Genomic DNA, 27,240 nt, shown 5'->3' with positions numbered 1-27,240 from the left:
TAGGATTGTAATGTTTAAATTCTTTCTGTCCCATTGTTTGTTGCCATTAGATTAACCCTGTGCATGAGAATGTATAAGATAGAAGTGATATTATGTTATTCCCCAAAATGTGTTCAAAGAGAAGACACTTGTTTCCTGAATCATTTGCTACTTTTCTAGAGAGTTCCTGCACTTTTCAGGTGAAAGAAATAAATACGACTGTGTTGACAGGAGCAAAAGTACACTAAAGACATAAACTTGGGTCCCACAGAGTGGTGGTGGGAGCTGACATACATCTTTTGTGGGTGTTGGGCAGATAACTGTGGACCAGGTAACATTGCAAAGTGGTTTCCCAAGGCATTTCCCCTTTTTTTCACATGGTCAAGAGGAAAATCACAAACACTTCTAATTACAAACTGTGCCATGTCAAAAAAACAAACAAACGAAAAAAACCTGACCTGTTACCAGGTTCCACAGGCTCCACTCTCAGGAGTTTGTTCCAAAGCAATTGTATAAGTGTGATCATCTATACACATTCTCCCCTTAATTCAACAGAAAACTACTGTGAATGGCAATGATTTTAAAACTTCATTCAGAAGCCAGCTAGACCTCATTTGCAATCTGTTCTGCTTCAAAGATATAAATATAGCTAAAGCAATTTAATTAATTAATCTGGTCTCTAAACTGAATTTCATCCATTATTAGTTTCAGTTTTAACAAATTGATATAAATCATCCAAAATATCAAATTGGTTGTGCTATAGGGAACCTCAAGAAACAAATGAAAAGCTGAACTAACTTAGCAGAAAGAGATATGAAAACCTTCTTAGACTTGAATTTCATGGGATTAAGTAACTACTTCATTATTAGTTTTTAAAGCAATTTCCTAAGTTAGCTTCTAATAGCAAGATCCTAAAATGCCTCATCATTAAATTTAGCTTTCTTTTCACAGTAGAGGGGCAAGATAATGACCCATGACAACTATTGATACCTTAAGAATTAGATGTACTTTTGTTTTCTTTGTAAAACTAAAGAAAAAAATCATGGCTAAGGAATATTTGGAATGTTTTCATATCTTCCCTCGAGTGGACCTAAATCCCCTTGTTCCTCTGTAGATGTCATTGTCAGATTATCTTGGCAAATCAAGGTGCCAGAGGTTCCCACTGCATACACTATTTTATTATTGACTCATTTCGGCACATTCTGAAACATTTTACTCTCCAAAAGTGGGCACTTGTCTTCTGAGGTTCACATCACTGGAGGCCCCTGGGCTCCCAGCCTCCTGGGGAAGCTGAAAGGAGAACAGATGGGGCCACCAGACAAATCACAGCCTGTCCATCCTGCAGCTCTGGGTAAGAACACAGCACATTTAAGAGGGAACTTCAAATAGTTATATGTTAGCCTGTGAGAGTGGTTTCCAAGTGTTTTCAGTCCTGGACCACATGATTAGAAATCCAGTGTCCAGGGGTAGGTGGTAAGCATGATGTTCTTTTTTTATTGATGCTAATCTTGGAGTTGGTAGAGCATGTGTTTCCCATATAAATTTTACCCCAGGTCAGGTGCTTTAAAGACCTCATTCAGGGGGTTCATTTGCTATATTTGTATTGATAGATGCAGTTCCCAACATCTCCAAATGGATAAGCTCTTGACCCCAGTTTCCAAGGGTGATCAGCTCTTATTCTTTAGTTGGCAATTTAGTAACCTCACCTTCTCCCTTTTAAAGTATGCCAGGTTTTGGGATGAGCCAAATTGGGGCCATCCAGATTCGTGTTTCTCAAATTTCAATGTGCCACAAAATCTCCTGCAGACCCTGTTAAAATGCAGATTCCGACTCAGCAGATTCAGGTGGCTTTTGCATTCCTAACTAATTAGCTTCCAGGTGACGTTGACCCTGCTGGCCCATGGACCACACTTTGAGTAGCAGGTATCCAGATTTCTAACAAATAAAGGGAAAGACATATCATATGTAAAAGGAATTCTCTCCTACACTCTGCAGATGGAGACTGAGTCTGGGGACTGTAAAACCATTATGTGTATAAAGAGATTTCCCTGGGAAAGTATTATGTTTTGTCAATCTTGCTAAATAGTTGATATTACGTAGTTCTTTTTCTTTATGCAAAAGAACTTCAAATATTATTCCGAAAACTTCCAGTATTCTGTGAGGATTCTACTAGAGTAGGGAAAGATAGGAAAACTGTTGGAGAAATTATATTTGTTATAAACATTCAGCTGATCCTGATTAGCCATTGAGTTAGACTCATCTAAAGGAATCAATCTTTTTTCTAAATTTTTTCACACATTTACCTATGATCTAACTATTCAAAACAGCTCTTGGGAACTAAAAAATGAATCATAAGGTATAAATTTTCCTTCATGACTGTAATTTGTCTCTCAATGTGATTCTGATCCAATTGACAGTAATCTATCCCATTGGTATATCCTGATCAGGATATTAACTAGGAAAATAATTGTCTTTAATGTGTAATCAAGTCTGATTTCATAAGAGAATTTATGGTGTGTAAACACTTAAGAAGTGGCTATTCTAATAGCATTCTCAACTCAGAGAGCTTTGCAAGATATCTTTGCCCTTCCTGTAATGTTTAATTGAGGAAAGTATTTGTCATGACATGGCAATGACTAGGGAATGATATCACCCATAAAAAATAGGATGTTATTTCCAGTAATTTTTATGACTCATACAATTTTCTCATACATTAAAGAAATACTTTATATAACTGCTTATCCAGGAAAGGATATTTAAGAGAAAATGGAATTTAACCTTAAACTATATTTAATATAACTTCAGTTATCCAAATTACTGCCTCATCTGAAGTATTTGGTTTTCAGCTACGTGTTCAGTATTCTCTAGACTAAGTTATAGTCATCATATAAACAAAAAAAAATGTAATTGGCTTAATTATCTGTTATTGTGTTGACTGTGATTTTCCTTATGCACTATTAATTACTCCAGGAGTTGTTAGATTATAAATTCCCTCGAATAGATGATCTTTCCCTAACAGTTGTTTTATTAATCAGCCTTATAGATCTTACTCTTTGCAAACACAGCTTAGTATTTATCCAAAGATTCAAGCGACACCCAGGCCAATTTCTGAAAACTCTCCATCTTCATAGCTTCCTGCTCTCCAGTACTTTGCTCTGCAAATTCTAACTACTTCAGCCTCTGCTCTCTATCTCCTCAGCAAAATGAGTGTGCCTTGCTCTAATAGGAATCTCCCTCCTTGTGCTGGGGTCCAGGAAATGCCAGAGTGATTGAAGGTCTCACCTCATTTGTTTTCCGTTTTTTTCCATTTATTAGTCTTGTACTAGCCATTGTTCAGTCTTTGCAAATCATTTATATGTATACTTTTTCCAAACTTTTAATTATTTATGGTAAAAGGGGAAGTCTGATACCATTGCTCCATCCTTACTAGAAGTAGAAATCCTTCAGCTTATAATTTTTTAAGTGAACTTTGCTACTTGCCTTACAATGTTGGTTATGAAATGCACATGGTGAGACAGGCTCTGGCTTTGCCTGCCTCTCTGTAAGGTTCTTCAGGTCGTTTCTATTTGTCTGATCCCCAAAGCATCTTAGGTATAAAAAAAAATTGGTACAAATTATTAGGTTAATATTTTTCTTTCTTTCTTTTTCCTTTTTCCTTTGCTTGCTATCTCTCTTTTGTCCCTCTTTCACCATAGCTCTCGGTATCCAAGCTGTGATCTCTGGGTCTGTTGAATTTTGCATCTCTCTACCTATTTGCTGTCTCTTCCTGCTCAATGACATCTGGAAAATCTTGTTATTCCATTCTTTAAGTACCCTGTAGTTGGATCCCATTAAACTCTCTTGAGAGCTCATGTCTTGAAAGGAGTTCAAAGTGGCTGGAAAATGGACCAAATGGGTATGCAACAAGGTTAAAAACCTCAGAGAAGGTAACCATATCTGTAAAGCTTTACTTGTGATAAGAAGAGTTAATTTGATCTAGAATTGTGCTATCCGATATGATAGGTGCTAGGCACATGTGGTCCCTTGAAATGTGCCACATGTTGAAATGATAATATTTTGGGTATTTTAGATTAAATAAGTTATTAAAATATATTTCACCTATTTCTTTTTACTTTTTAAAATGTGGCTTACAGTATATTCCTATTAGGCTGTGCTGATCTAGAAAGCACAGGGCTGGGGTTTTAAAAACAATAGTGGCCAGTCTGCATTTTAAACCTGACTGTCAGGAAGTGGGTAGAGGATAGACACTGTCCTGGGGGCAAGAAGAGCAATTAGAAGACTACTGTGATGGCCCAGGAAAGAAATGATTATCATATTTAATATCACAAAAGTTGTATTTCCATTTGAAAAAAAAACTGCCATTTGCTGCATTAGTAGTAAGGGAACAAAATACAAATAAAACAAGTTATCTAAAAAATATGTGTGGCTTTGTTTTGGAAAGCAGATACCCAGTCTTATACATATATATATACATACACATTTAACATCTCCTACGGTACCCATTCTTGACCATTTTTAGATCAACTGTAACACAGCCTTGGAGAACATGGCCTTTTGTGGATTTACACAAGTCATCTGGAGCTGGAGGAAAGAATTTGTCCCCAAGACTTAGCTCTCCTGCTTACCAACAGTGTGACCCTGGAAATGTTGCTTAAACTCTCTGAGTCTCACTATCCTCATAAGAAAAATAGCTAAAGCATCCACAGGTTCTGCAGGACATTAAATGCATACTTTATAAGTATGTAATAGTGAATAATTAATGCTATAAAATTTTAAGTATGCTTGTTCTTCTTTTTCACAAAGTAAACCATCTTCATACATAACAGAGGAGGGTTGACTATAATTTCAGTCCCTGAGTCTGGGTGAACTGAAATCCCTCACGTTTTTTTTTTTTCTTTTTTTTAATAAGCACGCTCAGCTATAAAGTGGTTTTTCTTTTTTTTTAATTAATTAATTTATTTATTTTTGGCTGCGTTGGGTCTTCACTGCTGCGTGTGGGCTGTCTCTAGTTGCAGCAAGCGGGGGCTACTCTTTGTTGCGGTGTGCAGGCTTCTCATTGCAGTGGCTTCTCGTTGCAGAGCATGGGCTCTAGGCGCATGGGCTTCAGTAGTTGTGGCACGTGGACTCAGTAGTTGTGGCTCGCAGGCTCAGTAGTTGAGGCGCACAGGCTCAGTTGCTCCACAGCATGTGGGATCTTCCCGGACCAGGGCTCAAACCCGTGTCCCCTGCATTGACAGGCGGATTCTTAACCACTGCGCCACCAGGGAAGTCCCAGAAACACCTCACATTTGGCAGGACGGTTGCTCTGGAAGGTGTGAGGCCACAATAACCCTCAGATTATTGCAGTCTCCTTCTGCTCAGGGAAGTCTGGCATTCTCAGGTAGGCATATTCTCCCTCCCATGGAAGGCCCTGGCTGTGGGCTGAGCAGGATAAGGGAGGAGACGACAGGCTCTCTGAAGGTTAAGTAAATGAGACCCCGTTTGGCTAACATGCCAGTTATCTGGCCACACAGGTGTCCCAGGGTCTTTCTTTCTCTCACCTGGAGTTTGTTATCACAAGGTTGCCAGAATCAGAGCCTAAACATATGTCAATATTTAACTCCTCTGCAAACATGGCTACTGGATTAGAAACATCTAAGTGTCTCTTTTTATTTTTAAATGTCCAAGGTTTCAGAGTCAAAACGGAATCAGTGTTATGTAGTGCTCCGCTGAATCCAGGAGACATAGACTTATTTTTCAATGAAAGGCCACTTTCAATGCCATGCAATAGCTGGAGAAGGACTGCCGTGGCTCTATCAGCCTTCACAGGGCCCACCCTCTAGCCCACAATCCTGAGACGTGAGGAGGAACAAAAGCTAGTGGACAGCAGGATTTTGGTGGTAGCTCCAATCCACCTGCCTGTGGTGCTTGAGAGTTTCTTAGGTACCCAGCACACTGAACTGCTCTAACTACAAGTAAGTTGCATCTGGGGGCCCAGGCAACACAGGGTGAATTCTCACTAAACCCTGAAGTATCATATGGCCTCAGGTTGCTTGTGAAACAATGGTCACTATCAGGGTCTGAACTGAAAAATACCCAGTAAAATTAGAATTCTACAAAAATAGAGTGAAGAATTGGGCAATTACTTTTTATAATTTGGGAAGTGGCAGGAAAGGGGATTTTTTAAGCCAAGAATTGGAAAATCACCTGGCAAAGTATTAATGTTTTGCATAATGCTTGCATCCAAATCTCATGGTAAAATTTGCAACCCAGGATTCAATATTTGGTACCTGAACTGTTCTTGGAAGTAGGAGAAGTCATTGTACAATAAAATAATCTTTGTTGGTTGAGGTAACGCTAGTTGATGTACCCCTGAAATATCAGTGGCTTAACATAATAGGAATTTACTTCTTGCTTATGTAAAGTTCAAAATGGGTGTTTGCGATTGATGGGTGGCTTTCATCTAAGCAAGGAACCCAGGCTCCTTCCAGCTTGTGGTTCCACCAGCTTCAACACATGGCCTTCAAAGTCACTGTTCTTGTCTGCATCAAGCCACAGAAAGGAAGGCACACAGCAGATCATGTGGGGGTGTTTTATGAACAGGACGAGCACTGATGTGCATGTGTGCACTCAGATCTCATTGGCCAGTTGATCACGTGGCACATCATACTGCAAGACAGATTGGGTAATAGAGTTCTATTCCCTGTAGGAAGAGGCCAGCAATCTCTCCTATACACACTATGAACAGACATAGAGAGCATGTTGGTGATCTGAATGAAACAACATAGTTCATAAAAGTTTACAACCCAACTAGAGGGCTCAGCGAGGTTGAATGTAGGGGAAGTCATTCATCCAGAATTGACATGATAGATTGCTGATTACATACAATTCCTTTCTTAGCTTTTATAACAGTTTGGGCAATTGACTCTTCCCAAAACACTATAAAATTTGAACTTATTTTAGTTTATTAAAAAGAACAATTCCCCATGAACTCTAGTCTCTGTTTCAGAATTTAGTGACTTTTGGTCCTAATTCTACAACCTATATTGAACAAAGATCTCCCTAACTATGGGTTAAATTTTGTACTATCTAAAATGCCAACTTAGAAATTTTGTGTGAATTATTTGGTAATTCACACAGAAGGTATTTTATTTTATAGTCAACTCCAGAGTGAACATTGGCTCCTTTTTTTTTTTTTTTTGGTTTGTTTATTTTGCTTGTTTTCTGTTAAAAATCACAGTTCTTTACTGTGAGATTGTGTAGGCAGTTGTTCCTATAGAAATTATTCAAACTATATTGCTTTTTATCTTCATGTCCTCATTCGTTTGTTCGTTCATTCATGGGGGACGTGTTCAGGGCCTGCTTCACGCCAACATGGCTAGATGCTGACGTAAGACAAGGCCTGGAGAATTCCAGCCTGCTCAGAGTTTATGATCCACACCTGATTGTGATGGGTGTCAAATGAGGCTACTTCTGAAGGGAGGTGTTTCTAGAGGGGAGAGGGACACCAACCGAATCGGCGCTGGAGAAGAGTCCCTAAGGATAGGATTAAATGCTGAGACATGAGGATTCAGTTGGACTTTGCCACTGCTCCCATCCATGGGATTCCTTCCTTGCAACTTCTGTCCTGATTTTAACATTTCCTTTGCCCACCATTCCTGAATTTTCTTCGTACACAAATAATTTTCTTGCTTTTTTTCTGTACCTGTAAACTTTGCCAGGGAACTGAATTCTTTGACCATGTTTGACCTACAAACATGACAATTTCACGTGATTCGACCTATAGCTGTGATGCTCTCAGGCCAAATGCTCCAGTCTCTTAAAACTGTGGTAGCCTATCCCAGTCTTTTTAAAGTGAATTTTAAGCAATGCGATCACCAACTGAAAACATACCAGTTCTTTTCTATCAAGTGCTTCTCTTCCATATTATATTTCCCAGACCATTGTTTTCCAAGTTGAATTTTGTTTTTCTCTTATGCATAATTTCACTGGGTGCTGGGGTCACTGATTTCACCTCTATGTTCTTAGAAGTACCCCCAGTTCCTTTCATCAGTTCATTTTTCTTTCCTCCATGTTATTGTTGAGAAATAAACAAGTCCTATGGACTATCAAAATAAACTGTCAACAGCTTTCCTAAAAGAAGTGAACTCTCTTGAAGAAATGCCTCTATTTCACTGTTTTGGAAGGTAAGGCAAGGTTGTACAAAAACTGCATGAGCTGGTAAGCTTTTAGTATTTGTGGTCAAGACTGCTGTTATCACATCTATGAAAACAATTTAGTTTCACCCATACCCACAGACCTGCACAGAGAATTGTAAACTAAAAAATGGGCAGGCTAGAACCTTCACTACAATGAAATTATGGTGATTCCAAGCATTGTGTAAGCACATTGAAAGAGAACTGTTCTTCTCTACCCTTTTCTCGTCTTTCCAAAAGTACTGTGGAAAATTTTACCTGCTCTATCAATCTTGGTTTATTTATGATTAAAATTAGAAATACACCCTTGGAACCTCCTCTTTTTTCATGCCACTTTTCCATGGAACTGCTCAAAAAGATAAGGTTTGCCTATAAAAGGACCTCTAGGTGCTGTCTTGTGGGCAGAACTTGACAGAACTGCCATGGTGAGTCTGGAACATGTTTACCAAGTCTAATTTAGTCGAATTTACCCATTTTCCCTCAGAGGTCTAACTGAACTTGACTTATGTCAATCTTTTACAAACTTACTTAGCCAGACTTAATTATATTTTAAATTTTTATTTAGATGCTGCTCATCTGGACACTTTCGCTGTTGCTGGGAGCAGTAGTAGGTAAGAAAAAGTATTTCTGTCATGCTGGAAGAGACTTGCTGCTCAATACTTGGAAGAAGGGCTACAACACCTGAATTCCAGCTACTATGAGGCTGAGAAGTAGAGCAAGGGGGAGAGATCCATGATTAGGGACACAAACGCTGGGAGTAGGGCTGCCAGATAAAAGCTAAGACACCCAGTTAAAGTTGAATTTCAGGTGAAACAAAGAATATGTGACATAGTTATATACATGATAAAATTTATCATTATAATAAATCAAACTTAAAGTTAAGAAAATTTAAATTTATTGTTATTGTTATAATAAAAAAATTCATTGTTTATATGAAACTCAAACTTGTATTTTCATTTGCTAAATTTAGCAGCCCTAGCTCGGAGTCAAGCGTAAGGTTTGAACCCTGGTTCCATCAGCCACAACTGTATTTCCCCAAGTAAAATTCTTAACCTCTCTCTGCTTCACTATCTTCATCTGTGAACTGGGCCACCCCTGTTGTAGGGTAATTGTGAGACTTAGGTGGGATAAGTCAAGTAAATCATCTTGCCCAGCACGTGGCACATATCGAGAATGCAGCGCCTACAACAACTACTCCTCCTATTCCTGCTCCCACTATTAATGGAGACTTTACCCTCCTGGAGAACCCTTCCTTTGTGTTGTCCTTTTATGGGTTAACGTTCAAGCACAGAGTTGTGTCAAGCCATGGGCTTTCTGATTGATTATTTGTGAGCAGCTTCTTCATCACAAGAATCCAGGATGCCCCTCAAATATAGGTCAGAGGCCTAAATACTCACCCAGGGAGAGATGTAAAGTTTTGGCATTTGCACGAAACTTAAGCTCTCAACCCAAAGCCCAAAGCCCAATGCCAGAAGATGCTTACGAGGAGGTAAGCGCCTCACCCCCTACTACCAAGACCTAGGGACACCAGACTGCTCCCTTCTTGGGCACCAATGGCCCAGAGAAGACATCTGAGTTGAGAGGCTCAAATGAGTCCTAGCATGGGACTGGACAGAGACAGAAGGGGAGTGAGGCGGTCCTACATAGTGGAAATGAGAAGCAGCAGCCTGTCTTTAGCTGAGATGTTGTCTGTTGAAGCTGTTTTGTGAGTGTGTATAAAGGAAGGTGTTTGAGGATGTGGAGAAAGAAAACATGCCACAAAGTGTAGTTTAACTCATATATTGTCAGAGAGACCATCAAAAAGAGCATTCTGGTGAAACTAACACTTCTGGGTGATTGATTGCAGGAAAAGAAGTCTGCTATGAAAGACTTGGTTGCTTCAGTGATGATTCCCCTTGGGCAGGAATTATAGAAAGACCCCTCAAAATATTGCCCTGGTCTCCAGAAGATGTCAACACTCGTTTCCTCCTATACACTAACGAGAACCCAGACACCTTTCAAGTAAGAACACTCATGGTTTTCAGAACTAAGTTTCATCTGTTTTATGTAATAAGGGTACTGAATTTTGTCTTCTAAAGAGAACAAATCAGACAGTGGAATTTGCACCTCTGTAGACTTTTAGCACAGTGACCGTATTATTTTATATAACTTGATTATTAAGGGTTTTTTTGATAATTTGTTTAAAGTATCCATTAACTTGATATTATTTTTATTCTACCTCTATGGTACCATTTAATACAATATTCTAAATATGGATATTACATATATATAATCTCTAAGTACTATGTATAACCTCCCAACATATTTTGTATCTATAAAAACACACACACACGTACATAGTCTTCCTTTGGGTGGAGACAAGACCCTACCACCAATATTATAGCACATATTACCCCAAGTAGAGCAAATGCAAAAATTTTATGACATCTGGAAAGTATCGACTTGGTGATGATTGCGAATAGCTTGGTTGTAATGAGAGAATCCTTAGTCACAAGGATCCCAAGTCCCAGGAGTCTTCTCCCATCTGCCACTTCCCTCCTCGTAACAATTCTATTTGATATTTTCAGAAACTTGACATTAAACATTTTTCTCCCCCAAACAGGCAATCATTGCAGATCCATCTACTATCACAGACTCCAATTTTGAAACAAATAGAAAAACTGTCTTTATTATTCATGGATTCATAGACAAGGGAGAAGAAAACTGGCTGCACAACATTTGCAAGGTGAGACTGTAAATCTCTTAAGGGAAGTTTGTTTCCAGAGTGATGATTAACAACAGAGAAGGCAAGGCCCCACCCAGGCAGGACAGATACTTGCCACCATGAAGCTGGAGGATCCTCTGACCCCACTGGGCCTGGGGTTCCCAGAGGAGGTCCAGGAGGTGACACGGGGTGGAGGGGACCTGGGACAGTCAGACCAGCAAGGCTGGCAGGCATTTGGTGGCTCTGGGCAGCGATTATTTAATAACTAATACAGAGATATTTCTAAATTTTAGCAACAGATGTTGCCATACTGATGTGACATTTGTTGCATTTTCAATAGCTTTTAGTCTCTTCAATAGGCTTTGATTTCTGTGTGAAGAACTAAGATAACTCATTTTGCCCAAATTAATTATTTTCCCTTTTATCTCCTATGGTAGCAATAGCTAGGAAAACTGTGTAGATTTTCATTTCTGGCTTCTGTTGTTTCAGCAGTAGTGATCCTATTTTCTTAAATTTGCCTTTGGCTATGTGCCCTGTGATAATGAAGAATCAAAAGGCAGAAAATCAAACAGAATAAAATTTCCAATAACTGCTAGTGCTTAAGGAACATTGTCATTGATTCATTTCTTCATCAAGATTTTGTGGCCAGCTGTGGCGCAAAGATGCAATCATTTCTTTAGAGGTCTTATTTCAGGCCTGCCTGTGACTCAAGCCAAAGGCTGATCTGAGTTAACTCCCGAGAGTTTCGACTGATCTTGAAGACCGTTAAAATGAAGGGGCGAATTAACTACACAAGTTTAAAAATAATCAGTAAAACCACAACTTGTCTTCGGAAATTAATTTATAGCTGATGATTATTGGGCTGGGGAAGGAGGGAGGGTAGTAATAGATTTCTATACTACAGTGAAGAAAAAATAAATAAATGATTCTCAGCTCAAAAGGTATGTAGATTTTCAGATGTGCGTATACAATTTATTTCTGAGATCCGAAAACAGATGTGTTTTTCTTGCATTTGATTTGGCTTTGGGCGTTATAATGGAGGAATGTGTACATTAAATTAGAAAGTTAAATGCCGTAGATTCAAGTTCTGATTCTACCCTTAGCTAACCAGGACACTAGCAAATCGTTTCCCCTCTTTGGATTTTTCTATCTGTAAAATGGAACAATTGGAGATGGTTTCTAAGACTGCTGCATTCTCAAATTCTTCTTGGAAAAATGGTGGGGATATGCATAAATAAATACTCAAATCAATAGAATTCCTGCCAGATCTAGCATTCACGAAACTATCATTGACCCCCATCCAAAAAGCCTTCCAGTAGATATCTGGAAGTTTATATTTTTATGTGAAATAACTTCAGTCATGTACAATAAAACATGTTCATACAAAAATTTTGATTAGTATGTCCATCATGGAAAAGCTGATTCATTTGCCTTCAATACCTATATTTAAAGGGTCCTAACATAGTTTTTCATTTATTCAATTATTTAGTCGATATTTACTGAGTACCTACTATGTGCCAGGAACTTTTCCAGGCACTGAGGGTACAGAAGGGAACAAGACCGGCAATGCCCTGAGGTTCAATCTAGTCAGGGACAACGTCTTGTGAAGTTTATGATGCTCTAATGAGACAACCCATTGTACCACATTTTATACACTTTTCCCTGCAATAAATGTCTATGCAACTGTTGCTGTAGAAATCCCAAGAATCCAGTTCCCATTATGGCCAAATCTCTAGTTTGGAGACAATGTTAAGCTTTAAAAAGGATTCCATAACCATAACAGATTAAAAGTTTTGTTTATTGGTTTGGAGTTTAAAAGCGAGCATGATATTGTGTAGGTCAAGGAGGGAATTTATCCTAGTCTTCAAGAGTGTTAATTAGTAATTAGGAAAGATGTTGAATTATTTACTTATTTATTGTGTCTCTTCCACCAGAACCTGTTCATCGTGGAAAGTGTGAACTGCATCTGTGTGGACTGGAAAGGTGGCTCCCGAACCGGATACACACAAGCCTCACAGAACATCCGGATTGTGGGAGCAGAAGTGGCGTATTTCGTTGACGTTCTTGAGGTAACTACCTCTGGGTTATACAAAAGCCCATGCACATTGCTCTCTGGATTCTCTTCCAGAAAAATTGCTGTATGTATAATAATTGGTAAAGTATTTTTTTACTTAGAGTTGGCATTCTCCTTGATTGAAAAGAAAAATGCCAAAAAAGAATCTAGATTTGGGCTTCATCAATATGTCTATTAAGGTGAATAAACTGATTTTTAAGTGCTATTATTCAAGCAACCAGGTAGATTGTTTCTACTGATTTCCATCATTAGTTCTTTTAATTTTACCAGTTATTAAGCCAAGTTGATATGATAATGTCAACCTGAAGATTAAAGTAGGGGTTTTGTTGTTTGTTTGTTTTTATTTTTTTAAGAGAAGCACAATGATCAACTAACCTGATTTGGTAACTAAAAACTTAGAAAATGTTAAACTTGAAAGTGCTTAAGTAATTGCTTTCATTATTCTTTTCTTTTTAAAAAAATTTTTTTTCTTTTTCTTTTTTTTTTAAATTGAAGTATAGTTGACACACAATATTCTATTAGTTTCAGGTGCCAAAATATATATTGCAATGTCTGGTTGGTGGAGCTGGCAGGTCATTCATAGATTAAGTGCACCATCTTACCTGAGTGCAGTTTGTGACGCCCCAAAACAAGTATAATAGTAATATCAAAGGTCACTGGGCTTCCCTGGTGGCGCAGTGGTTGAGAGTCCGCCTGCCGATGCAGGCGGACACGGGTTCGTGCCCCGGTCCGGGAAGATCCCACATGCCGCAGAGCGGCTGGGCCCGTGAGCCATGGCCGCTGAGCCTGCGCGTCCAGAGCCTGTGCTCCGCAGCGAGAGAGGCCACAACAGTGAGAGGCCCGCGTACCACAAAAAAAAAAAAAAAAAAAAAAAAAAAAAAAAAAAGGTCACTGATCACCATAAGAAATATTATAATAATGAAAAAGTTTAAAATATTGTGAGAATTACCAAAATGTAACACAGAGACCCAAAGTGAACAAATACTGTTGGGAAAATGGTGCCAATAGACTTGCTCAGTGCAGGGTTGCCACAAACCTTCAGTTTGCAGAAAACATAATATCTGTGAAGCACAGTAAAGCAAAGCATAATAAAACATGGTATGTCTGTACCACATCTTCTTTATCTACTCATCTATTGACGGACACTTAGGTTTTTTCCATTGCTTGGCTATCGTAAACAATTCTGCAATAAACACAGGGGTGCATATATCCTTTGGAATTCATGTTTTCATTTTCTCCAGAAAAATAACCAGCAGTGGAATTGCTGGACCATATGGAAGTTCTATTTCTAATTTTTTGAAGAACCACCATACTGTTTTCCATAGTAGCTTTACCAATTTACATTCCTACCAACAGTACATGAGGGTTCACTTTTCTCCACATCCTCGCCAACACTTATTATCTGTTGTCTTTTTGATAATAGCCATTCTGACAAGTGGGAGGTGGTGCCTCATTGTGGTTTTGATTTGTGCTTCCCTGGTGATTAGTGATGTTGAGCATCTTTTCATATGTCTGTTGGCCATCTGTATGTCTGACTTGGAAAAATGTCTATTCAGTTTCTCTCCTCATTTTTTAAATCAGATTATGTTTTTTTAGACTGAGTTACGTGAGTTCCTTGTCTACTTTGAATATTAACCTCTTACCAAATATATAATTTGCAAATATCTTCTCCCATTTAGTAGGTTGCCTTTTTGTTTTGCTGATGGTTTCCCTCACTGTGCGAAAGCTTTTTGGTTTGAGGTAGTTGCATTTGTTTATTTTTGCTTTTGTTTCCTTTGCGTGCGCAGACAGATCCAAAAAATATTGCTAAGATGGATGTCAAAGAACATATACTGCCTATGCTTCTTCCCAGAGTTTTATGGTTTCAGGTCTTACATTGAAGTCTTGAATCCATTTTGAGTTTATTTTTGTATATGGTTTAAGAAAGTGGTCCAGTTTTATTCTTTTGCATGTAGCTGTCAAGTTTTCACAACACCATTTATTGAAGAATAATTATTACTTTCCAATCCAAATACTTGCTTCACACCTCTGGGTAACAAGTCCTCATATCCATCAAGGGTCCCCTCTACGTAGTAGAACAATAAAAGAGAACAGTACTTCCACCAGTTTAAACATTACGCCATCACCATTTCTCGTGATAAATGAAAAGAAAAAATCCATGAAAATTGATTGCTTTAAAGGAGAAGCTTCTCTTCTTAAAAATTGAGTTTTCAGAGCATTCTCTTTTCTGCCCATCTTGAATTTTGCTAGTTTGAAAACATTCTGAAGAGGTTTTCTTTCCAACAGTCATCATTTGGATACTCACCTTCCAAGGTCCATGTCATTGGCCACAGTCTAGGTGCCCACGCTGCTGGGGAGTCAGGAAGGAGGACAAATGGGACCATTGGACGAATCACAGGTTGGTCAAAGCTGCAAAGTTGGACTAAAAGAAGCCTATATGGGGTCTAAAAGGACGGAAATTTGGCACAGACCTGCTTTTACCTGAGGAGACAAGTTTTCACATTTTCCGAATTAGATCACATGATCAGAGAAATCGGTGTGTTCTGAGACCTTATGAATTTATTAATACCAATCTTTAGTCTACAGAGCCCTGTTTAACATATAAATACTGCATGTGACTAAAATGTGAATTAAGAACATCTGGAAGTCTTATTCATATCTATTTTCTCTTTGTCAGGTATTCACAAAGGATGAGTTTGGTGAATAGAAGAAATGGCATAAATAATAGAAGAAATAGAATTAAACCCAAAGAGCTAAAAAATGTATCATTAATTATATTCTGCTTCATAGCAATTGATAATTAGTCCAGTCCTCATGAACCACAACCCAAGAGTGGTGGGGACAGATAGTCTGGGTGCCCTGGGCTGCCCGGGCTACATGCTGCTAATTAGATAAAAAATATGATTTTACAAATCTCAGACTGGTTGCCTTTAGCCAATGGAGTCATATGTTGGATACCCAGGTCCTACAACAACCTTGTAGCTTTATAAGAAAGACTTTGCTATCCTGGATCTGAGAAGTGACTATTTCAGGAAATGATTACTTTATTCTTGCATCTTCCCTTCTTTATTTTCTTCCCAAATCCCCTGTCTCCGACCCCCTGATTCTCTTTTTTAATACTTTGGATAAGTTGGTTACATTTGCATTGCTGGGGGTATCTGGAATATCACTTTAACTAGCTGGAGAGAACATTCTTTCTCATAGTCCATAAATGCTTATGAGAGCCTGCTCAGTCAGGCACTTGCCAAGCTGTGGTCGCAGTGACTGTGAAAGCCAAGATCCTTGCCCTCACAGGAGTTTATAGTATAGGTGGAACTCTTTTAGCTTGAAAATCTCTTAGGAGTCCAGTGTTTCCCAGAGTCTGGCTCTTTTGTTGTAACTGTGCTATTGACAGGGATTGTCCCAATGACTAAGCATCCATAAGTAGGGCCAAATTCCATGGTTTGAGGAAAACTCACTTTAATGCAAATAGTAAATTAGACACAGATTTCCCTTAGAAATTGGTAAGATAGGGAAGAACCAACTTATTTCTTTGCACACATCACTCATGATTACCACCAAAGCTGCACTCAGATCTGTAAAGAGAAAGGTGAACATGCACGTCCACTGATAGACACTGACGTGACGCATCCTATCTATTTTAGGGTTGGATCCAGCAGAACCGTGCTTTGAGGGCACACCTGAAATAGTCCGATTGGACCCCAGCGATGCCCAGTTTGTGGATGTAATTCACACAGACGCTGCCCCCATAATCCCCAACCTGGGTGAGTTCCTCAATTTGTCCCCCTGGAGTGTCTTTTGAGTCTAGACATGAGAGTGTTTTAGAGTGTTCTGAGTCTTTACATTAACATCAACTTTCCCATATTTTAAAATTCCTCAGGTTTTGGAATGAGCCAAACTGTGGGCCACCTAGATTTCTTTCCAAATGGAGGAAAGCAAATGCCCGGATGTAAGAAGAATGCTCTCTCTGAGATTATTGACATAGATGGGATCTGGGAAGGTACAACTATTATGTATATGAAGAGATTTTCTTTGGTGGGGGGGATCTGTGTTTCCTTTTGATAAACTTGCTAAATATTTTGGTATTCTACAGGTCTCACATTTTCTATAACAAAGAACTTTTAGTTGTATCCCCACGATACAGGTTTTCACCGGGGGAAGTGGACATGAGAAGACTATAGGAAAGAAAGTGTATTTGTAGTCAACTTTTCAAGGATCTAATTCAGGGAATACATTACTCAGTCATACCTATCCCTTACAGACCAATCTTTTCCTCCTAGAGTTATTTTTCCATTTCATTTAGCTATGGCATAACTATTATAATCTTAAACAGATTACATTACATTCTGATTGCATCTCAAATCAAAACTACCCTTCATAACTGATTTTGTTCTGTGACTGCCATGAGTTCACACTAATTAGAAAAATCTATTCAACAACTGTATTCTGACCATGACATTAACGTGGAAAAATAAAATCTGTCACTGATGTGTAATCATGTCTGATTTTAAAGGAACTCGCAACTTTGTGGCCTGTAATCACTTAAGAAGCTACAAGTATTATGCTGATAGCATCCTCAACCCTGATGGCTTTGCTGGGTTTCCTTGTGCCTCTTACAGTGTTTTCTGTGCAGTAAGTAGATTCTATCTTGCACCTAAAGAATTTTGTGACCATCGCTTCTCATGACCAGTGTGGTTCACTATACATGACATGCATTCAGTGAATGTTACTATATGACTGCCACATGATTTATACTTTCAATAATACATGTTTATTTTAATAGTGATAAAGCATTGGAGAACTTTAGGGAAATGTGCTTGTAAACTGAAATATCCCAAATCTACCTTGTTCTCTATCACTTCTGTATGTGTCAGCTAAATGTTCACACTTGGTTTGGAAATAATTCTAAGTGCAAAAATTGTCTATGGAAACCTGATCTATGGTTGCAGGATGCTGATGAACATGAAAAACTTGTTTTAAATGTTAACCTTATAAAGGTATATGACATGTGGACATTTCTGTGCAGTCTCATAATTGCCAAGATTTTTTTTGAGTGTTCATCTTTTTTTTGGTATTCTCTAAATATCTAAGTTGGGATCCTTAAATCTGATCTTGAATATGACATATCAATTGCCTGGGTTTGTTTTTACTATTGCTTTTCCTTTCACAATAATTTTTTTTCAAATAAAAATGTATACTCTATGTTAGTTAATATATAAATTTTCAAGTAATGTGCTAGGTGAAATTATAATTATCAAGTAGATATACTTTAGCAGTGAAGAGAGAGGACCTGATTCCTGGTTCTACCATTAAATAGTTGAATGATTTGGGGCAAAATACTTAACTTCTCTAAGGCACTTTCTTCACTTCAAAATGTAAATAAAATGGTAGATTCCATAGATTTGGTGGGAGGATTTAATAAGATAACATGTTTTAATTACTTAGCCCAGAACCTAAAATATAATAATTAGCATTCAACAAATGTTAGCTATTATGTGTAGGGGAGAGGGGATGGGTGCATATTTTATTCACAGTGTAGCTTGCATATGCAACAAGAACGCCACCCCTTCTTTGGTCTAACTTTATTTTCTTCCCAAATCCTCATTTTCTAGGTAATGGGGAAAACAAACAAACACAGAAGCTTTAGGTTTCATCCAGTTAAAATTTAATCTGATTCAATAATATAAACAGTCCTTTTAAGTGATGCTCAGACACTTTTATAGGAAAAAATTCTCAGTTTTGCAGATTTCTCAGCCTTTGGACCACCTCTCTCCAAGCTGGTATTGGGCAAGGTGATCATGGTGGTGGTGGTCAGTGTGTGTGTGGAGGGCAGAGAGGAAGCTTGGGGGTCCACCTTCTTGACGGGCTCATAGCTGCCATCTGCAGGTGATGTCTGGGCAGGTCCAAGCTACTGGCTTGGGCAATGCTCTCAGAGAGCTTTGGCCATTTCTTCCTGGCTGGCTCAGTTTCCCTTAGCTTTTGCTGAATGCGGACCCTGAGATTCAACCCAGTCCCCATCTGGTCCACTGATTCAGGAGTTCACCACTTGCCTCTACTGTGGGGCAGCCTTGCCCTTTCATAGCAGGAATTTTTATGTCCATCTGCCTCCCCCTCTGTTCATCCCCCTCCCTCTCTTCTTGGCCCACGAAAAAAGGACATTTTCCTATATGATATCCATCTTCTCCAGACCTCATGGCTAAGCCTGACTGACCAACTAGAGCATCTTCCCTTCACACTGGGAGAATTCTGAGATCTGAATCTTCCAGACTTGATATGCTAAGTGGGAGCTAGAGAAAATTGAGAAAAGCTTGACTTTTAAGTCTATTGTCTTACCAGTGAGTCCTATTTTGTGTAGCAGAAGCTGATTATCACCTCCTGCTCTTTCTTTTGCAATTTTTCTAAAATAAATCCTAACCACCTAAAGGCAGATGGGTGTCTTGGGGCAACTGGAACAACTTAGAGAGGCAAAAGAGAGAGGATTAAAATATAAATAAATAAATAAATTCTCTCAATTAATTTTTATAATATTTATGTTAGTATCACGTTATTTAATAGTGAAATTGCTGACTTATCATTGTAAATAATAAGACCCATTTTTAACCTTTGTTGAGACACTGTTAAAGTCTTCTTTTACCATCAGAAGACGATTGGCTTTAAAATATTTGAAAATTCAACAACACGTGGAATAAGATGGTACACTTTTACAAAAAGAGCATCCTCATTCATCATTTGTTTATTTTCCCTAGAACAAGTGCTTCCCCTGTCCAAGTGAAGGCTGCCCGCAGATGGGTCATTATGCTGATAGATTTCCTGGGAAAACCAAAGCAGTGGGCCAGATATTTTATCTAGACACCGGTGATGCCAGCAATTTTGCCCGTAAGTCCCTATTTTATTTGTCTTAAATTCTCAATACTAGGTATCTTATCACGTGCAGTGGAAATGTGTGAAATTGCTTTTCTGTACAAAAGTTTTAAACACTCCTCCCCAAAATGGAAAAACACATCAATGCCATGCTCAATGTGAACATGCTAATTTGGGTGGCAGAACAGAGTTTAGGGCCTGAATTATCAATGATGCAAAAATAAATTTCTTCACAGTTGATTCTGCTACCGAATTCAGGAGGCTTCTTCTGCTCCAGCCTCTTCATACTCTGTTAAAAGTTTCACTGTGCAAAATTCTGAGGTTTTTACAAGCAGAAAAGTAACCCAGGAGAGAGAAGGCAGAGGTTGTGGGAGTGGAAAGGAGGTGACAGATTCAAGAGATATTAGGATTGTAGACTCCACGTGTGATGGGAATCAGAGAATGCAGGAACGGTGAGACTTGGGGACAGACCCTGGGTTTCTTTTCTGGGTAATAAAGGAAGAAAACTATTTGGATGGGAGTCAATAGGGTTAGCTGCATTGTAAAAACTAAAGCTAAATTTTATCCCCTTCCCAATTTGGCCCAGGCTAGCTCTAAATGGCAGAAAATTGTGGTTCACTATTGACCAGTACCATAAAATGGTTACCATAAATTAATACAGTTCCAATGGTGATGAAGAGTTGAATTATAGAATGGTAAAGATAAATATAGATCATTTAGACAAAAAGATGACAGTACTCTAAAATTCTGTGATCTATAAAAATGAAATAAACTGATGAAAATACCACACTATTATTTTTCCATTATCTTTTAACATAAAGTTCTTATAATGTTCAAGAATAAATTGTTAGGTTAAAAAAATTGAAAACAAAATATATAACTTAGTCCCTTGGCTTGAAATCTTTTGACTTTGGAAAGAGTCTGTGTTCCTCCCCTCCCCCAATGTCTGCCCCCTGAACATTTAGTTAAAGGAATAGCCATCACTATTTGATTAGAAGAACTACCAAAACCATACAAAAATTATTCAAAATTCAGCAGTAGTGGAATCCAAGTTAGCCTGTTTCCAGAATAATTTTTCCAAAAGCTGATATTTTGCAAATATTTCCCCCTTGCAGGTTGGAGGTATAAGGCGACTGTCACACTGTCTGGAAAGAAGGTTAGAGGACACATACTAGTTTCTTTGTTTGGAGATAGAGGAAACTCTAAGCAGTATGAAATTTTCAAGTGAGTAAACAACTACTCTAAGCTCCTTCAATGTTGGGATACTTCACACATACAATGTATGTCATGGACATAAGAGTTTATTCATTACTATATGGGAAGGAAAGTTTTTTTTTTCCTTTACCTTTCTTGGCTCTTTGGCTGGTCTGGTAATCAAATTAACATAGGACAGATTAACAGGGGAAAAAATTAATTTAATTATGTACATATGGGGGTCCCAGAAGAATATGAGACCCACAAGCAGTGAGACAGTTGAGGCTTATATGCCATTCTGAGCTAAGGAGAAGGGACAGGGGTCTGGGACTTCAAAGGGGAGAAAGACAAGCCACAGTAAGATGGGAAGAACAAATGTTTGGCGCACAAAGGTTTGCCATGACAGGCAGAGACAACAGGACACGGAGGGGAATTTGATCTCCAGGCCCAGCTGAGCTCCCCGCCAGCCTATCACACCTAGCCCATGTTCCTTGTAGTTTTCTCAGGTGATAGTTCCCTTCCTGAACCAGGCCTTCTATCTAAATTCTTTTAGGCAGTTAAGGGAGAGGTAAAAGTTATCCTTGAATCTGCTGGGTCTTGATTTCCTTCAGCTCAAAATAGTCCACCTGCCAGAGTGGCACATTCTGGAGAGACTTGTTCTGAACCCCTTCAGAAGTATAGTACTGCCATGTGTCATTAAAAGGAAGAGACTGTTTCACCCTTGTACCTTAATACATTTTAGAACTCTATTTCTAAATTTTTTCTCTGCTATTTCCTGAGAAAACCACAGATGTTATTTTGATGCATGGCATCTGATTTATAATCACTAAATAATTATTCTACCCACAAAACAACTGGAAAAGGATGATATAATGATGTCATCATTTATTAAACTGTGGGAGGATTGTGACTATAACATGTTTGAAGTTTTATTAAAATAAGGATGACTTCAAAGTATTATAATACTTTGATACTTCAAAGTATAACTCAAAGTATGAGTTATTGATGGCAAATGAACTACCACTGAGTTGGCATACATGTCTACATTTATTTAACCATTAGATTCACAAATATACTATCAATCATCTTACTAGAGATACATTGTTAACTGGTTTTAGAAACATACATGTGTATATTTATATGTATGTTTATGTATATTCATGTATGTTTTTATTAATTTCTCCATTCCCAAGGGGCACTCTCCAACCAGACAGTACTCATTCCAATGAATTTGACTCAGATGTGGAAGTTGGAAATGTGCAGAAGGTTAAATTTATTTGGTACAATAATGTGATCAACCCAACTCTACCCAGAGTGGGAGCATCCAAGATCAGTGTGGAACTCAATGATGGAGAAGTGTAAGTAATAAAAATCCAAAGAGATTTGAAGCATTGAGTCACATTTATAATTCTACTCCCACTGAAAGACAACTTTAAGTTAAATCACCTACAGTGGTTCTCCTATATCTCAGTCACCGCAGCTTCCTAATACCTTTTGTTTCTTTAGGAGAAAGTGTACCTCTTTAGGAAAACAACTTTGATAGATTTGTAGATGACTGTTGTATGATCAGATACAAGTGTTAGAATGAGAATCTGGCTTCGCAATCCTAAGGTGAAAAGAAAGAGTTCATTTAGCAGCTGTGCCCTGTGCTGTGTGTGTGCTTAATATGTGTATCTTCCCCAAGCTTCCTGGGTTCACCAAACTGCCACTTAAATTACCGAGAAAACACTTAACTTATCAAGGAATACAGATAGATTATTCTGTGTCATTAGTCCTTTTAGTGAAGACAAAGGTCAACCCTTGGTTCTAATCAAGACTAAAGTATGTGTGAACCAACAGATATTTACCATAGTGAACTACCAGAAGCAATGAGGTGATGATGATGATGATAATCATAACAATACCAATACCAGCCCAAGTGTTTTGAGTATAAAACCAAATTCTGAGGCACAGTGCTATGCTGCTTCTGCCATCATATCATTCAGTCCTCATATAAGTCCAGTGTAGAGACTTTTGCTTCTGGCAAAGATGGAGTAGCAAAAGCCCAGATTTACCTTCCCAACTGAAACAAACAAAAATTCAGACAAAATATATCAAACCACAGTTTTCAAGACTCTGAACATTAGGTAACAAAGGAAAGTGATCTCTGAGAGATAAGAAACAAATAAGGTAGAGTCTTAAAATTGTCCCGGCTTACTGCCTTTAAAGAGTCTCCAGGATGTCACACAAAGAGGAAAAATTCAGGCAGAACCCAGTAAACTACCTGAGTTGAAGAAACAGAACTAAGAATCCAAAAAATCCAAGGCAACTGGATTTCACAGGACAGAGGACCAGAGAGGAGAGAGCTACAGAGAGGAAATCTCAGAGAGCTGGAAAATTTCCTTAAACATTAAGCAGAGTACTGATCAGCACACATATATGAGGAAACTAGCCAAGGTCTGTGAAATATCCATCTGAAAGGATTATAGAGAATAGTACCCAGTACTCTTGCAGGGCTGGGAACAGTACTTGTTTCCACCAACCAGACCAGAAAAGCTCATAATTCAGGAAATGTTGGGTAGAGTATTTAAGAAGGTCTTCCCTCAGTAGTGGGAAAAAAATTAGCCTAGAATTAGCAAGACCTGAAAGGATCAAACTGTTTCCAAATAACTGCACCCCAGAACAAAGCTCAAGAAAATTTATAGGAATACAAAATTATCCAGCAGTTAACAGGCTAAAATCCACAATATATGACATTAAATGAAAGTTTTCCATGTATATAAAGAAGCAGGAAAACACAACCTATAATGAGAATAATCAATCAATTGAAACCAAACCAGAACAGACACAACTGTTAGAATAGCAGACATAGACATTAAAACAGCTATTAAACCTGTATTCCATTGGTTTAAAAAGGTCAGTAGAGGTATGGCCTATATATAGAAAAAAGGCCCAAGTTGAATTTCTAGAGATGAGAACTACAATATCTGAAATGAAAGAGCAGATTAGACATTGTGAGAGAAAAGATTAGTGGAGTTGAAGAGGTAATAGAAAGTATCCAAAATGAAACACAGAGAGAAAAAAAAATTTTGATGAAAAGAATATCAGTGATCTGTGAAATAATTTCAAGAAGTCTAATATAGTTCTCATTGAAGACTCCAAAAGAGGAAAGAGAGAAATATATATTTGAAGAAATAATGGCTTCAAAAATTTCAAACATAGTGGAAACTGTAAACATATAGATCCAAGTGATACCACAGAAAACATGAAGAAAACTATGCCAACACACATGAAAATCAAACTGCTTGAAACCAGTTATAAAGAGGAAAACTGAAAAGCAGCCAGAGAAAAAACACACATTACCTACAGAGGAATAAGGATAATAATTACAGGCAGATTTCACATCAAAAACAATGCAAGTGAGAAAACAGTGGAACAACATCTTTAAAGTACTGAAAGGAAAAAACGGTTAACCTAGAATTCTATATCCACAAAAGTATCTTTCAAAGAAAAAGATGAAATAAAGACTCTTCAGACATATCAAAGCTGAAAGAATTCATCACAACTGGTCAACACCATGAGAAATGTTAAAGGAAAGTCTTCAGAGAAAGGAAAGTTATACTGGTTGTAAAAGAATCTACATAAAGGAATTAAGAGCATAGGATATAGTGACTACATTGGGAAACATATGAGATTTTTAAATATGGTTATTTAAGTCTTTAAAAATAATTGACAATTTAAAAAGTAATGGCAATATTTGGGGGAGGGGCTCTTATAACGTGTATAAGTAAAATATATGACAACAATGCCATTAGGCATTAGGTAGGAGGGGAGAAATGGAAACATACTCTTATAATGTTCTTATACCATATGTAAGTTAAAATATTATCACTTGAAGGTAAAATGTGATGTTAAAAATATATGGTATAAATTCTAAAGCAACCACTAAAATAGTAAAACAAAGAACTATAGCTAATAAGCCAAAAAAAAGGAGATTAAATGGAATTTTTAAGGCATAAAAAGGGGGGAAAACAGCATAGGGAAAAATTGCAAGATAATAACCATATCAATAAATGTATTAAATTAAAATACAACAATTAGAAGGCAGAGATTGTTTAACTGGATTTTAAAAACTCAATACACAACTGTATGCTACCTACATGAAATGTACTTTAAATATAAAGACACAAATAGATTAAAAGTGAAAGAACAGAAAATGATATTCTATTAATTATTAGGGAAATGCAAATTAAAACCACAATGAGATACCAACATAAACTTATTTAAATGGCTAAAATTTAAAAGATTGACAATATCAAGCACTGGTGAGGATGTGAAGAATCTTGAATTCTCATATACTGTTGATGGGAATGTAAAATGATTCAACCACTTTGGAAAACTCTTCGATAGTTTCCTAAAAGGCCAAGCATACACCTACCTACAATTCAGCCATTTCTCTTTTATGTATTTACCCCAGAGAAAAGAAAGCATATATTTACACAAAGATTTGTACATAAAAATTCATAGTACCTTTTATTGCAATAATCAAAATCTGGAAATAACCCAAAGTCCACCAACAAGGGAATGGATAAACAAATTGTGGTCTTCTGTACAATGGAATACTACTCAGCAGTGAAAAGGAACAGACTAGTGATACATGCAGCAACATAGATGAATCTCAAAATAATTATACTGGACAAAACTATACTGAATGAAAGAAGCTGAACAAGAGTGCATACACCTTTGATTCCATTCATATAAAATTTTACACAATTCAAAGTAGTCTATAACGACAGTAGACCAGTGGTTGCCTGGGGGAAGGGAAGATGGAAAGGGATGGGAAGGAGAGATTACAAAGGATAGGAGGAAAACTTTGGAATAATGGATATGTTTACTCTCTTGATTGTGGTGATGGGAAATAAGTACTGTTATTATCCCCATTTTACATATAATTCAATGACAGCTCAGTGCCAGAATTCATGTGCAGGAAATCTGACTTCAGCCAATCCTTAACTACCGCAATAGAAATTCAGATCACCTTTATTTATATATATTGTGTGCCCTTCATTTCTTGTGACCCTTTTCAATATTAGTTGTTTTTTTTTGATGGTATATCTTAATTTATTATATTCTAGTGGGAAAAATGAAGAATAACATTAACTTATGAATTGCCGTCAAATGAGAGGGAGCTTTTAGTCAAGTCCTTCACTAATTTGCACTGAGTTTCATCTTGTCCAATATTTTTCTTTTTCTTTTTTAAAATATTTAGTTATTTTAACATCTTTATTGGAGTATAATTGCTTTACCTTGTTGTTTTAGTTTCTGCTGCATAACAAAGTGAATCAGCTATACGTATACATATATCCCCATATCCTTTCCCTCTTGCATCTCCCTCCCAACCTCCCTATCCCACCTGTCTAGGGGGACACAAAGCACTGAGCTGATCTCCCTGTGCCATGCGGCTGCTTCCCACTAGCTATCCGTTTTACATTTGGTAGTGTATATATGTCCATGCCACTCTCTCACTTTGTCCCAGCTTACCCTTCCCCCTCCCCGTGTCCTCAAGTCCATTCTCTACGTCTGCATCTTTGTTCCTGTCCTGCCCCTAACCTTTCATTTGCTATTTGCACATTGGCTAGCCATTAGATTACCGAGAAGAAAATGAAGATGAAGAGAAAAGAGCATTTTCTGAGCATTTTTTATGTGCCAGGCACTTTACATATGCTTCTGTATTTTGTTAAAGAAAATTAGCTCCAAAGCCTCCTAAGTATTGCTCAGTCTTAATGAGTAAATCAGTCATTTCAATTCAATACTGAATTAAAATAAGAATGCCTAGCCAGTGTAACACCAGGACCTCAGGATTTTTACTCTGGCTGATTTCTTGTCATGCTGCTGACCCTACTCTTCCTCAGTTGCATTCACTGACAGTGTGCCATGTTTAGTAGGTGTTTTGGGGATGTAACAGATGGACCCTCCGTGTCCTTTGGAGTGTCCAATGATACCTCTTCTTTCTGCTATTGCGTAGCCATGGGATAAAATTAGAAAGGAAAATGCAGTCCTTTATACCCAAGAGGTATTCATTCGGCCAGTGTCTAGTTTGGGGCACAGTGTGTGCCACTCACTCAGACTGAGGGGAAGGAAGTGGCTGTCATCAAACTCAACACACCAACTGTGTGTCAGGAAGAGCTGACTTTTTGTTTTCTCTCCCCAGGTTCAACTTCTGTAGCCAAGAAACTGTGAGGGAAGATGTTCTGCTTACCCTCACCCCATGTTAG

General features: G+C 37.9%; 1 protein-coding gene across 1 annotated transcript; it reads left to right on the top strand.

The window, feature by feature from the left end:
* Window positions 1–1,291: 1,291 nt before the first annotated feature.
* LOC308615384 (pancreatic triacylglycerol lipase) lies at window positions 1,292–27,240 on the top strand (the record flags this gene model as incomplete). The annotated part of the gene is made up of 13 exons (XM_081230778.1): window positions 1,292–1,330; window positions 8,719–8,764; window positions 10,000–10,154; window positions 10,756–10,878; window positions 12,792–12,926; window positions 15,218–15,329; window positions 16,576–16,695; window positions 16,812–16,931; window positions 17,445–17,563; window positions 19,678–19,807; window positions 20,908–21,016; window positions 22,180–22,344; window positions 27,177–27,240. The coding sequence occupies exons 2-13, from the start codon at window positions 8,719–8,721 to the stop codon at window positions 27,238–27,240; spliced, it is 1,398 nt and encodes a 465-aa protein (XP_081086904.1). The 5' UTR covers window positions 1,292–1,330.

Source organism: Mesoplodon bidens (genome assembly GCF_964165515.1).
Source record: "Mesoplodon bidens genome assembly, chromosome: 1".
Taxonomy (NCBI): domain Eukaryota; kingdom Metazoa; phylum Chordata; class Mammalia; order Artiodactyla; family Ziphiidae; genus Mesoplodon; species Mesoplodon bidens.
This window is presented reverse-complemented; position numbering and strand designations above follow the sequence as displayed.